Source organism: Lutzomyia longipalpis, chromosome 1, assembly GCF_024334085.1.
Source record: "Lutzomyia longipalpis isolate SR_M1_2022 chromosome 1, ASM2433408v1".
In the NCBI taxonomy this organism is placed as follows: Eukaryota; Metazoa; Arthropoda; class Insecta; order Diptera; family Psychodidae; genus Lutzomyia; species Lutzomyia longipalpis.
Genome location: NC_074707.1, coordinates 6986748 through 7000667, shown reverse-complemented (window position 1 = coordinate 7000667; position 13920 = coordinate 6986748). Strand labels below are relative to the sequence as shown.

Sequence of the window (13920 nt, the reverse complement as noted above, 5' to 3'; positions counted from 1 at the left end):
GTGAAGTTGGCTACAAAACAAACCCAAAGTTTGACAGTTTATATAACCTCACAAGGCCGCTCCCGGAAAATTTTCTCAGTGGTGTTTTAATTCGGGCTCTGCCCCAAATGGAACCACAAAAAACACTCTATTCTCACGTCCTGAACCTGTGATTCTCCGGCAAGATGTTGGTACACGAGGCGAAAGTGTGCATTGTCAACTTCCTTGCAACCGTCGCTGTGATTTTCGGTATTTCATCCACGGAATTCCGATTTGAGTACTCCTTCGAGAGGTGGTTCATCATCTTCTGGAGCCCCCTTCTTCTCTACATCATCATCAATTTCATCATTCGCTTCTACTACACCGATTCCAGTGACTACCAAGTAAGAAAAGTTTTCTTTTTATCTGTGATGAAAAGAATGAGTCATTTGGTGAAATATTAATTCCAGATCGCCGTCCGAGCATGTTTCCTGGGATATGTCTTTGCAATGGGAGTATTCATCTTCTTTCTGGCACCTGAGCACATCCGGGCATTCGGCCTCTATGCTGCCATAATGGGAACATTCCATTGGACAGAATACTTGGGGATTGCCATCTCCAATCCCAGTACTCTCTCAGCGGATTCCTTCGTTCTCAATCACTCAGCTCACTACCTTCTAGCTGCTATCTCAAGCTGGATAGAATTCGCCCTTGAATCCTATTTCTTCCATAGTAAGACTTTCTCCTTCAATTCTTCTGCAATTTGAAGGAACTTCTACATAAAATCTCAAATAATTTTATAGATCTTAAATCCCAGTGGATATTCTGGATCATTGGATTCCTATTGTGTATATTTGGAGACGTTCTAAGAAAGATTGCAATGATTACAGCACACAACAACTTTACGCACATTGTAAGTAACACAAATATAATTCATCAAAAAAGAAAAAAATTAAAGAAATTGAATTTTAGGTGCAATTTGTAAGGAATGAAGGACACAAGTTGGTCACGCACGGAGTCTACAGTCGTATGCGGCATCCTTCCTACGTTGGATGGTTTTGGTGGTCAATTGGAACACAGGTAAGAGAAGTAATTTGTAGGTTTAGAACAATGAGATCTGATTTTATTTCAAGAATATTACAATTTTGCGAATATTCTTGATATTCTGTCTTTTTTTTTTGCATAAAAAAGACTCACATTGATCTCTCTTGATCTTTTTATAATCTCATCCGATGTGTTTGGATGTGTAACCGGGTGGAGGTTCGGTTTTTGTCACAATGAGATGGAAGGTGATGGAGGAGGGTGAGTTTATGTGAGAGTTTAGTGACTCTTTTTCGAGGGCTTTGCGAGTTTCTCGTACTTTGACTTTGATGAATGCCACAGTCCGAAGGGAATTACCAACGATGGCAGGACCATAACAATAAAAGCTGCCCAATCAAAGAAATGCGATGAGAACCTCTTGTTGAACTCCACAAGTGCAACAATTCCTCCCTCTCCGGGTTCAGATGTGATGGATTCTTGAATCTATCAATACAGAGAAGAATTGATTGAGTTTGGAAAGTCTTTAGAGGAATGAGGAGCTAAATCCTTACCACGTCAGATTCCTCATTGATTTTGTAGGTAACTTCGGCAGCGGTGAAGTTGTAGTACCCAAAAGATTTGGGGCGCACCACAACAATGTGCGTAACGTTAGTTTGGGGTGCGATGCGGTCAAAGTGTGCCCTTAATTGGCCCTTGGCAATGTCAAAGGCTTCCGGATGGAACCCATGGTCGGTGAGCTGAACATTCACAGCAGCCCCATTCCCAACATTGAAGAGTGTGTACTTGACCACAATATCTCTGTGCTCCACGAGGTATTTATTGAGGATTTGCTTAGACACCAAGAGGCGGGCATTTGAGTCCTCATCCGCAAGGGTTGCAGCAGCAAAAACCACGAGAATCAGGAGGTATTTTGAGGTCATCTAAAGGGGGGAAAATACGAATTTCTAATTAAATATTTGAACACTCGGTGTGGAGGAGAACGTGGGAATTACCTTTAGAATATTTCTACAGCCAGGGAAAATAACTTATGAGGGAAAATAGGAAAATTCACGAGAAACCGGTGACACGTTGACTCTTCGCGATGTGAAAAATTGACACATTTACGTGACGTGTAATGTTAGGTTTGTGGAAAGTTTCATGAAATTAATATCCATGGAAAATTGCAAGGCAAACATTTTAAAAACAGTCGCATAAAAAATTTGTTTTTGGCTTATAAAGAAAAATTATCTTTTCTAAATTATCCAGTAAATGAAACAAATTAAAGTTTTCTCTCTATTCTCAACTCATTCTCATAAAACCCAACAAGAAAACAATCGAAATATTGGAAATATTCAAAAGTGAAAATATTGAAAGATTGAAACTTTCACTAATGTTTTTCAGCTACGTGTGATGACTTGTTTAGCGATCATAGCGCCTCTTCTGGGATATTTTCCAATTTGATTTCCCGCAAAAAATTATCAGGATCTCTTAAGGCGCCAAAGGATCCTTTTAAAAATTAAATTTGCAAAATTTCTCTCAAAATATCAATTGAAAAATGATTCTCACTAAAAAATAGATTTTAAGAAATGTTTTGATTTTGTATTTACATTTGGAGGTTAAGCTGCTAATCAGCTGTTATTGTGGGATAAATTGTATGACCTTCAGAGTGACCTGTTCAAAGATAGTGGTGCTGGGATAAATTTCTTATCACCCGGGTTTGTGTAATTTCCAAAGTGTTTGCTTTTTGGAAAGTCATCCCGAGTCTCTCGATTTGAGGATTAAGTGCTCGACAGTGAAGTGAGACAGTGCAAAAATGGCTTTAGCTGCTTCATCCGTTGCAACGAGTCCCTTTGAAGGGCAAAAGCCGGGAACAAGTGGTCTGAGGAAGAAGGTAAAGTGGTGCCAATGGCCGCATAGAGTGGACAATTAATTTATAAAGATTCTCCTCTACCAGGTCAAGGTCTTTACGGAGAAGAATTACACAGAGAACTTTGTCCAGTGCATTTTGGATGCCAATGGGAGTGCCATTGAGGGTTCAACGCTGGTTGTGGGAGGAGATGGGCGCTACTACTGCCGCACGGCATGTGAGATAATTGTGAGAATTTGTGCTGCAAACGGTGTGTCACGTCTTCTTGTGGGGCAGAATGGGATTCTCTCAACACCAGCAGTTTCCTGCATTATTCGTGCCAATAAAGCCCTCGGTGGGATTGTTCTTACGGCTTCGCACAATCCCGGTGGTCCGGAGAATGATTTTGGGATTAAATTCAACTGCGAAAATGGTGGTCCAGCACCTGATGGGGTCACTAATAAGATTTATCAACTCTCCACAACTATTTCGTCCTACAAAATTGTCCAAGATCTTAAGATTGACCTCACGAAGATTGGTACCAATACCTATGACATCTCCGGGAAACCCTTTGTTGTGGAAGTTGTGGACTCGGTGGTTGCTTATGTGAATTTAATGAAGGAGATTTTTGATTTTGACAAACTCCGCAGCCTCGTGACGGGAGCTTCTTCTGGGAAACCACTAAAGATGCGAATTGATTCAATGAATGGGGTCACTGGAGCGTATGTTCGGGAGATTTTCCTCAATTCTTTGGGTGCTTCAGCTGAAAATGTTGTTCACACGACTCCTCTGGAAGATTTTGGGGGCCTTCATCCTGATCCCAATCTTACCTATGCAAAGGATCTTGTGGATACGGTGCGAAATGGTGATTATGACATTGGAGCTGCATTTGATGGGGATGGGGTAAGTTTTATTTTGTGAAATTTCTTCTAAAGATTTTTTTTTCTAAATTAATTATTTTGCTTGCAGGACAGAAATATGATTATTGGTAGGAAGGCATTCTTTGTGACACCCAGTGATTCCCTGGCGGTGATTGCTCATTTCGTCGAGGCTATCCCATATTTCCGGAAGAATGGAGTCACTGGTTTTGCTCGCAGTATGCCAACTGCCTCAGCAGTGGATTTGTAAGAAGCCCTCTTCCGTCTTTCTTACATTAAATTTTAATATAAAAAACGATTATTTTACAGGGTAGCCAAGAAGGTTGGCAAGGAAATCTTTGAAGTTCCAACGGGATGGAAGTACTTTGGTAATCTAATGGATGCCAATCGTCTCTGTCTCTGCGGTGAGGAAAGTTTCGGCACTGGATCCAATCATATTCGTGAAAAGGACGGAATTTGGGCCCTCCTGGCGTGGTTGTCCATCATGGAGCACACAGGAAAGGGTGTGGAGGATATTCTAAAGGCACACTGGGCTACTTATGGGCGTAATTACTTCACACGCTACGACTATGAGGAATGCGATGCAACCAAGTGCAATGCAATGATGGAACAAATGGAGAAACTCATAACAGATCCGGGCTTTCTGGGGAAGCAATTTGAGAGCTGTGGGAAGAAGTATGTGGTCAAGGTGGCTGATAATTTCAGCTATAGCGATCCCATTGATAAATCCCTGGCCACCAAGCAGGGCTTGAGGGTGGTATTTGATGATGGGAGTCGCATTGTGATGCGTCTCAGTGGAACAGGCAGTTCCGGCGCCACTGTGCGTCTCTACATTGATTCGTATGAGAAGGAAAATGTTCTGGGGCAAGCGAGTGACATGCTGAAGCCTCTCATTGAGATTGCCTTGCAAATATCACAATTGGCCCAATTTACAGGACGCAATGCACCCACGGTCATCACATGAATCACAAAATACATATTTATACGAAATTTACGACATTTTATTTTACTCAAAAAAAGAAAATATCAAGAGAGGTGAAACTCAAATAATAAAGAAAATGGCTTATTTGTTAAAAAGATATTAAGTTTGATTAACTATACTCAAGGGCAAAATTAAACATTTGATAAGGCAATAAAATGTGTTTTTTTATATTTCTTATCAGTGGATTAATTGCATTTAGTTGCAGTGCAAATATATTATTGTCTTCCGAGTCTATTTTGCGAACTACTTGAATGAAAATTGCAAAAAAAAGTAAAAGAGTTATATAATTGGACACCTATAGTGGCACAGCGTGTAGACAAATTTACCTTTTGAGTGGATCTCAATTGGCAAATTGAAGAAATTTTTACTTCTTGTTCCCGCTAAATTTTACAAGATGTCATAAAAAGAGAAACAAAGCTACATTTTGTACAAAAATAATTGCTATGTGAAATCAGCAAAAAGAAATAAATAAATTTGCAGGAAGTTTGTTAAATTTTTTATGAGAGACTGACCAACATTTTATTTATTTTTTCTTGTAGATCATCCTCGTGAATCCACTTTGTACTGTTCTATATGCAATAATAAGTTGGATATTCTTCCGTGAACGTGTCTACGTGGAAGAGATCACACTACATAATTTCTTTGGGGATGAATACGTTGAGTACCAAAAGAATGTTGGCACAGGACTGCCCTTCATCCGGGGATACCATCTGGGAATGCCAATTGGGCCGCATTAGTGAGCGCCAAGAACAAAGGAAGTAATTTAACATGAATAAAAATTAAAAAGTCTTCTTCATTTGAAGGCTGCAACAGGATGCCCTTAACTTAAGCAGAAAAAAAATAGTCATTGGCTAGAGAGTTTGTGAGTTTTCTTTTCTTGTGTCTTTCAGGACAATTATACTTGAGGATATTTTAACAAAAAAAAAAACTAATTTTGTACATAAGCCATATAGGGCGAATTTTTTTCTAATTTAATATGATAAAAATGCATTTTATTTGAAACTAATTTTGTATTTCTTTATTATTTTTGTTGGGACCTGTGACCCTTTGCAGATTCGCGTACATTGAATTTGGGAATTCGGTCCTTCTTGGCAAGAATCTTCGATGGGGGTTCAACGTACGTTATGGTGGCAATCATCTGATTAGTCTTCTTCTCAATGATACCCAAAAATAATTGGACATTGTTAATGGTGACCTTCTTGTGGATCCCAAGGAGATTGAGAACGGGTGCATCGTCACAACGGATGAGCCGGAAAATCTTCTCAACACCGGTGAGTAGTTCATTAAGCTTATCATCGCACGTGACTTTAATTTCATTGGCACGATCCGCCTTGATGGAGGAGTGGTGAGCATGAAAAAAGAGAAGATGGGGGAAGATTTGTAATTGCAATTTGTTGGACATTCCAATTAAAACAAAAACCTTCTCGGTCTGTAGCTCCAACTCTTTTTCCAATGACTCAATTGTGTCCATCTGAGACTTTTTCTTACTTTCATTGAGTCCCCTCTGCTCCTCTGTTGAGTGTATACATAGTAATAAAGAAAAAAATTTATGTTGATCACAATCATCACATCTCTTCTCAATTGTGCGAGACAGATTTAGTTTTTCTTTACAAAATTCCTCGTGGGGGATGAGTTATTTTATTTCACAGACACACAAAAATAAGCAACGAGTCTCTCTCATTTAACGCCACACTGACCCTCATCCACAATCAATGCAAAAGCGTGTCGCATCAATTTCACCTTTATAGGCCAGCTGAGATGTAAAATTACCTACAAATAAATCGGGACTAACCAAATTTTGCACTATTCGATTCAGAGAATTATAAGAAACCTTTTTATACTTACTGGAGTGCTCTAAAACTTATGCTCCTTTCAGAAAATGCGTTTAAATATTCCCATACATTTTCCCATAGAAGCCATCAAAGCCATTGAACGAACAAGTGACGTCACTGGGGGGTTCCAAGAAATTGCTCACACAAACCCCACAAACCACATAAAATACTATAGTTTTTACAATTTCCACTCAACAAATTATAACGAGGATTAAAAAAAGTACTTCCTACATGAGATAATGCAGAAATAATAAGTAAAACACACATTATTTCACAAAAAAAAATTCCCCACAAAAATGAAAATATTTACTCGAAAATTCTCAACTGTCAAATCATACTTTTTCGGAACACGAAATTCAGCGACGTCGCATGTTCGTTCAATGGCTTCGATGGCTTCTATGGAAAAATGTATGAAAAATTTTTCAAGCGCATTTTCTGAAATGAGCATAAGTTTTAGAGCATGCAGGTAAATATTAAAAAATTTCTTATATTTTTATGAATCAAATGGTGCAAAATTTGGCTAGGCCGAATTTATTTAAAAGTTTGGGGTCATTTTCCGCTAATTCTACTGGCCTATTATTGTGGCGCGAGGAAAATCGTTTTTCCTAAAAAAAATCAAAAATTAAATATTTATCTCATGACTCACCAATGCTGTCTTGAAGACGCTGGACAGACTCATTGAGGGTCTCAACTTCGTGGCTCAGTTCATTGACGTAGTTGAATAAGGCAAAATTCTCCTCTTCTTGCTTCACAAATTGCGAAGCTAATTTGTCGATGTCTTCCTCGGTTGAGAAAGCCTGTGGGTTGTATGAAAAATATTCCTAATTATGCGGATTTATTCTCTTCTAAAAGTTCTACGCCGAAAAAGAATTGACTAAATTTGCATAAAAAATTTAAGATTTATTAGCCCAAAAACTCCCAAAGAGAAAAATAATAGCAAATAAAGAGATTATATTGCTTTTCAATCTTCCTACTACTGAAATACTTTTTAACATTGTAAAGAAAGAAGAAATTGAGGTTGTGAAAGTAAGAGTTTTGGTACAATTTAATCTCGTAATTGGCGTAATTGATTGCCAGTCTCAATAGTTTTTTTTTGTTAAAGATTTTTTGGACTTACATAACACTTGAATGAATGTCTTGGAAGTCATTATTATTACCTATGTTTAAAATACAATTATTTGTAAATAATATGCTGTCTCTTTGTTACGACAAGTGGTAATTATGGTGCCAATATTAGCACCTGTTTGGATTGCAGAAATAAAAGATTTTTAAAGAACGAGGTAAATTGTCGCTTCGCTCCAATTTACCTCGCCCCGCTTCGCGGGGATTTATTGCGCTTCGCGCAAATTTTGGAGAGAGAAAAAAATTTTAATCAACGATAAATATCGAAAGATTATCTAAAATATTGGTAAGAATTAAATATTTTATAGGAGAAAGATTTATGGGTGCATTGGTGTCAATTATCAATCCCAAAAGAAGAATTTGCAAAGAGAAGAAATCATTTTCATACAACACTTTAGGCGCCAAATTCAAAAATTTGCAAACACTGCATGAAATCTCTATGGGGGCTACCTGAAGGGGGGCTTTGGGGGGAAAATGGATACGGCCACTCGAAACCGCCTGTTATTAGAAGCCTCTGTACCAAATTTCATCGCGATCAGTCAAACGGTGTGGATTTGTATAAAAAAGTCGGAACGACGATTACCAACAAACAGGCCTTTCTTTATTATATAGATGAGAAGCTCTCATCGAACGAAAAAGAAAAAAAATTTGCAAAGAGAAGAAATCATTTTCATACAACATTTCAGGCGCCAAATTCAAAAATTTGCAAAAACTGCATGAAATCTCTATGGGGGCTACCTGAAGGGGGGCTTTGGGGGGAAAATGGATACGGCCATCTGAAACGGCCTGTTATAAGGGGCCTCTGTACCAAATTTCATCGCGATCAGTCAAACGGTGTGGATTTGTATAAAAAAGTCGGAACGACGATTACCAACAAACAGGCCTTTCTTTATTATATAGATAATTTTATAATTGAATATCAAAGCGCGTGTAAGTTTTAAACATAATATGTACAGTTGAACTTTTAGATTTTTTTCTCTTAACTGAAAGTCTTTTATTTAAAATATTATAAAACATTATTTCTTTAACAATTAGTTGTTACTTCATAAAAGTGAAAAGACTAACTAATTTTTTCTTAGTTTTACAGCAATATTCTCAATTTTAATAAGTTATAAAAATTAGTTTAAGTCTTAATCTATTATTATAAATTAACATAAGTACACGCATAGCTTCAATAAAAAAATTAAGGGGAAAAGGGAATGTACATGGTAAGTTTCACTTACAGGCTGTGATTCTTCCTTCAGAGGTCAAGTTAAATATATGTAAATGCAAAGTCTAATAGATAGCTGCAGAGTATGGATTAATCAGAAAAGGGAATGTACTGGTAAGTTTCACTTACGGGCTGTGATTCTTCCTTCAGAGGTCAGTCTAAGTGTGATATTTGATATAAGTTTGGTGGTGCAAACTCTGGGGGAAGGCTAACTCGCGCATTGGCTGTGATTCGTGGCGCGAGTCATCCTTCCCCAGAGTTTGCACCACCAAACTTATATCAAATATCACACTTAGACTGACCTCTGAAGGAAGAATCACAGCCCGTAAGTGAAACTTACCAGTACATTCCCTTTTCTGATTAATCCATACTCTGCAGCTATCTATTAGACTTTGCATTTACATATATTTAACTTGACCTCTGAAGGAAGAATCACAGCCTGTAAGTGAAACTTACCATGTACATTCCCTTTTCCCCTTAATCTGTACCATGTAGCTATATATATTTATATTTTACCGTTATATTTTACTTTGCATTTACATTTATATTTATATACCTTATATATAAGGCGCCCCGCTTCGCGGGGCGCCAAATAGTTAGCGTACTAATTAAACATGCAACTATATATATTTATATTTTACCGTTATATTTTACTCTGCATTTATATTCATATACCTTATATATAAGGCGCCCCGCTTCGCGGGGCGCCTAAGAATTTGCGTATTAATTAAATAAAAAATTAAAACCATTATATCTCCTGAACGGCTCCATAGATTTTCTTAAATAACCTGTTGTTGGAAAGGTATTGACCTCAGCTATAACATACTGAAGTTTTAATGAAATGCATAGTACAGTTTTTGAGATATTTAGACTTAAAAATTTTGGATATGCAAAATATTGACTTTAGCGCCTCTTGTGGTCATTTCTCAAAATTGAAATGTTCTAGATATTTGTAGGGCTTCACGAAACCTTTCATTTGCACTTGAGTTGATTAAAATCGGACTTGTAGAACCCGAGATATGACATGCCAACTTTGGAAGGCTATATCTCGAGAACGGCGACATAGATTTTCTTCATTTTTGGCATGGAGATAGATAATATAGTCAACTATAACATACTGAAATTTCATCCAAATCTATCGTACAGTTTTCGAGATATTCATCGAAAACTAATCGAAAATTTTGTTTTTGATTTTTGGCCCTCTAGCGGTCACTTTTGAAACTTTGGATGTTCTAGAGAGTTGTAGGGTTTGTTGAGATCTTTCATTTGAGCCCGGGATGATCAAAATCGGTCAAGCCGTTCTCGAGTTATGGCCGATTTTCGATGAAAAATTGTGGTGGCCATATTGACTAAACGGCTTGACCGATTTTCGAAAATGAGGTATCGTTGGAAAGGTCTTGATGGCCCCTACAACATATCAAAATTTCAGATTTTTAGCTATTACAGGCGCTGAGATATAGTGAAAACAAAATTTAGGAGTGTTCCAAAATGGCGGACGGAAGGGTGGGGGGTTGGATTTGACCTCATAATCGGATGTCTTCCACCCGATATATGAACTTTGCCGTTGACCGCAAGTCTCTATCTATTACCGTTCTCTTGTTATTAAGCCTTATACGACGGCCGGACGGACGGACGGCCAGCCGGCCGGCCGGCCGGCCGGCCGGCCGGACGGACGGAAAAGTTTTTTGGAGCATACGTTTTTTGGAATGTGGGGACCCTAATTCGTGCTCATACCAAGTTTGAGCCCGATCGGACAACATTGCATTTTAGGTGGTACACAGAAGCTGTGCTATTCTTTTCTTCGAAAGAATCACAGCTAAAAACAATTTCTAGGTCAGGGCAATAAAAAAAACTACAAAATATAAGCTAAGTAACAAATAAAAAAAAACTTGCTAAAGATATACTTTTCAATACAAAATAAATAGCAAAATCTCACTTGCTAAAATCTTTTTCTTTTTTTTCCTTTTATATAAGATAAATCCCAATAGTTTCGTGACCATCAAATAGCATGAAATAAAGATTTATTTCACTGCACGTTTGTATATACAATTGTGGTAAAAAAAAAGTGAAAAACTTATAAATAAACATTTACTCTCATGCTTCTAATTCCCCGGCAATAAATAACTTTGCAATCTCCCAATTAATTCTTTCTCTCTTCAATCTCTCTCTATCAAGTACCTACAACTTGGAGGTGATGAATAAATTCTTCTTTGATGTTTTTTTTGGCTGAAGAACGTTCTTTGTGAGAGATAGAGAAATTTTCATCTTACCCGGATTCGATTGAGAATTGTGTTGTATTCCTCAAGTTGATTCTCCAGCTGCTCCTGCAACTGGCGCTTCTTATTTGCCTCTCTCATGTCAAGTTCCGTATTGACCCTATGTTGACCCTTGATGCCGAGAAATTGGTGCAATTTGGCATCATGATCAAGTTTTCGCTGCAACTCACGCATCTCCTGAATGTGAGCCATCTTGTCCGCCTGGCTGCGATCTTTGAGCAATTGTAGCTTATTGCACAGCTCATCACGCTGATCGTACGCCGCTGTGGATTGATCAATGAGTTCCATCATATGTTTTTTTCCTTGATTGAGTTGCGTCACCATCTTGGCCCAGACATCGTTAAATAAGGCTCTAAAAGAAATTAGAGAAATTATTTATTTTGATACCAATTCATCCCTAATTACTAGATCTCTACCTTTCCTGCAACATATGATCAATCATCTGACGCAATTCCGCATTTTCTGCCATAACAGCTCCCGCTCTCTTGTGTGCCACCTCAAGGCGATTCTCCAGCTTCACCACATCCTTCTGCATCTTGCAAATCTTCTCATTGTACCGCTGATCGGTTATTTGATTACTCCGTAGGCGATCAATTTCCTTCTGTAGCTTCCGTATGTGGCCATCCAACTCCCACAAGTTGCCCTTTTCAGTATCCAGTAGTTGCGTGTTATTCTCAATCTCCGCCTCAAGACGCTTCATCTCCTGCTCCAATTCACTTTCACGCTTTGCATGCGGACCCATGAGAATTGAATTTAGCTCCTCTTGCAATTGTTCCTGCTCACGACGCAAAATCTCAATTATCTTCTTCTGCTGCCGGGATTTCTTCATACGCTCCTCGTTAAATGTCACCCTCTCATTTTCCATCACGCGTTTCTGAAATATTTTTTCATCATCCCAATAAAATTGCATCAAAAGAGAAAAGAAGAAAAAATCTCCTCAAGGTTTGCTCAAGAATCTGGCAGTACAGATATCATGGGCACACCACACACACACCAAACATCTGGGCATAAATGGCACGTGTTCCCATCACGCGTATTGCAAGCATATGTTCCCAAATGGTGGGTAAAGAGAGCCAAAGGAGAAAAAAACGGAATTCCAAAAAGGACGGAAATGGAAATGGTAGAGATCGCAAGAGATTGAAAGAGATCTGTTTGAGATTGTTCCATGAAATTGCCATCGAGAAATAATTCACGCACCCTCTTGTATTGAATTACCTTCCCTTTTGCCAACATTTTGTAAGCACAACATACCCTAGATGAGAGACAATTTTTGGTGCGCTACCAACTTCCAGTTGCGGCTCAATAAATTCATATCCGGTGCCACCCTCGCAACTAATGAGTACTATATTTTTTGTCTATAATGGGTGAAAGAAGAGGGAGAAATGTGTGGAAATTGAATTATGGTTTCTCTGATCCACCACATTTGAGGCTCCTTTTTAGGACCCTTTTTTGCTCCTATCTGTTTAACAGTCTAGCTCTATGCAATTGTCTGAACAAAGGGAATTTAAATTAATTAATTCTTGATAAATTAATGAGGATTTAGTCCAAGAAAAGGACTCTTGCCAAGAACTAGGAACAGGAAGAAATAAAATTTAAAGCGATAAGTGATCAAACTCATTAAAAAGATCCCTCACTATCCTTCCAGCATATTGAATAAATTTGCAAAACGTCTTTTAACAAAAATTATTGATTTTAACATTAGGGTCATATCAAGTAATCAAGATAAAGACATCAGGGAATTTTCCAGAAGCTCATTGTGTAAAAATATATAACCGAATGTCGTCATTAATTAATTTTGTATGGATGTATAGTAATAAAAAAATTTGCGCTGAAAGTTTTATCACCACCGTCAACTGCAAAATATATTTTTAATAAATGTCGCAAGTGTGCAAAAAATACGTAAAGATAATGAGGTTTTTTGAGGTATTTGTGTGTGTGTGGTAAATAGCCAGGAGGAATGTAAATGATGGAGTTTTTATCATGAAAACATGAGGTATTGAAAGGTATATATATGGCCAAAAAATAAAGAGACAGGTGTGATAAAGATGTTTCACTCATTATTCATTATTTTATTATTATTTTTTGTGCAAAAAAGAAAATGGTATCGAAAGTACAACGATCGCCTCTCACGATAGAGGTGAGTTACGTAAAAATTATTATTAAACAATAAAGACGAATGTCTTTGTGGTCGCTCGAGTTGTGCGGAAGGAAATGTGACGGCAAGAGCGAGCATAGGGCCTTTAGTGAGTGGCTTTTACTCTGCACGAGGACTGCAGCTGTTTTCCCAATTATTCCTTTGAGTCTTTTTTCTCAGCACTTCACCCTTCACCTTCTTCTCCCTTTCTGTGGTATTTTTGTCGCAATATTTCAACAATTATCGATGTTGTGTTCATATTTATTTTTTTTCTTTGTTTATATCTTATTAAGGGAAAGCCATTTTTTTTACCTGTCTCTGTAATCGCTGAAGTTCAGCCTCAGCCATTTGATCCATCTCAAAATCCCTCTCCCCGATCGCAGATGATCTCTTTGGTGCATTCGACATCTTTGCGTGTCCTTTTGTTCGTCTTCTTATCACAAATTGATCACTCTCAGTTGCTTATCCTTACTACAAACACATCAGGACTCTTCTGCATGAAGAGATTTTTTCAAACTACAAATTTTCCTTTTGCAAATTTTCTCCACCTACAATCGTGAAAAATTCCTATGAAAAAAAATCTATTTTTCTATTTACATACGCACCCCCCGTTTCCAGGGTGATTTGTGTTTGGAACTCACTTCTACCACACAACTTGAGTT

General features: G+C 37.9%; 4 protein-coding genes across 4 annotated transcripts; 2 read left to right on the top strand and 2 right to left on the bottom strand.

Annotated features, from left to right (window-relative positions):
- Positions 1–7: 7 nt before the first annotated feature.
- Positions 8–5690, top strand: LOC129797830 (protein-S-isoprenylcysteine O-methyltransferase). The gene is made up of 5 exons (XM_055840678.1): positions 8–362; positions 429–690; positions 762–871; positions 931–1038; positions 5224–5690. The coding sequence occupies exons 1-5, from the start codon at positions 165–167 to the stop codon at positions 5419–5421; spliced, it is 876 nt and encodes a 291-aa protein (XP_055696653.1). The 5' UTR covers positions 8–164; the 3' UTR covers positions 5422–5690.
- Positions 1052–2116, bottom strand: LOC129797849 (translocon-associated protein subunit beta). Its single transcript, XM_055840703.1, has 3 exons — positions 1992–2116; positions 1551–1919; positions 1052–1482 (listed from the first exon to the last, which is right to left on the bottom strand). Exons 2-3 carry the CDS (start codon positions 1917–1919, stop codon positions 1279–1281), a joined length of 573 nt encoding a protein of 190 aa, XP_055696678.1. The 5' UTR covers positions 1992–2116; the 3' UTR covers positions 1052–1278.
- Positions 2189–4840, top strand: LOC129797776 (phosphoglucomutase). The gene is made up of 4 exons (XM_055840622.1): positions 2189–2869; positions 2933–3727; positions 3794–3948; positions 4012–4840. Exons 1-4 carry the CDS (start codon positions 2792–2794, stop codon positions 4664–4666), a joined length of 1683 nt encoding a protein of 560 aa, XP_055696597.1. The 5' UTR covers positions 2189–2791; the 3' UTR covers positions 4667–4840.
- Positions 5675–13666, bottom strand: LOC129797796 (coiled-coil domain-containing protein 63). Its single transcript, XM_055840644.1, has 6 exons — positions 13571–13666; positions 11541–11998; positions 11119–11476; positions 7163–7313; positions 6105–6196; positions 5675–6014 (listed from the first exon to the last, which is right to left on the bottom strand). Exons 1-6 carry the CDS (start codon positions 13664–13666, stop codon positions 5706–5708), a joined length of 1464 nt encoding a protein of 487 aa, XP_055696619.1. The 3' UTR covers positions 5675–5705.
- Positions 13667–13920: the final 254 nt, after the last annotated feature.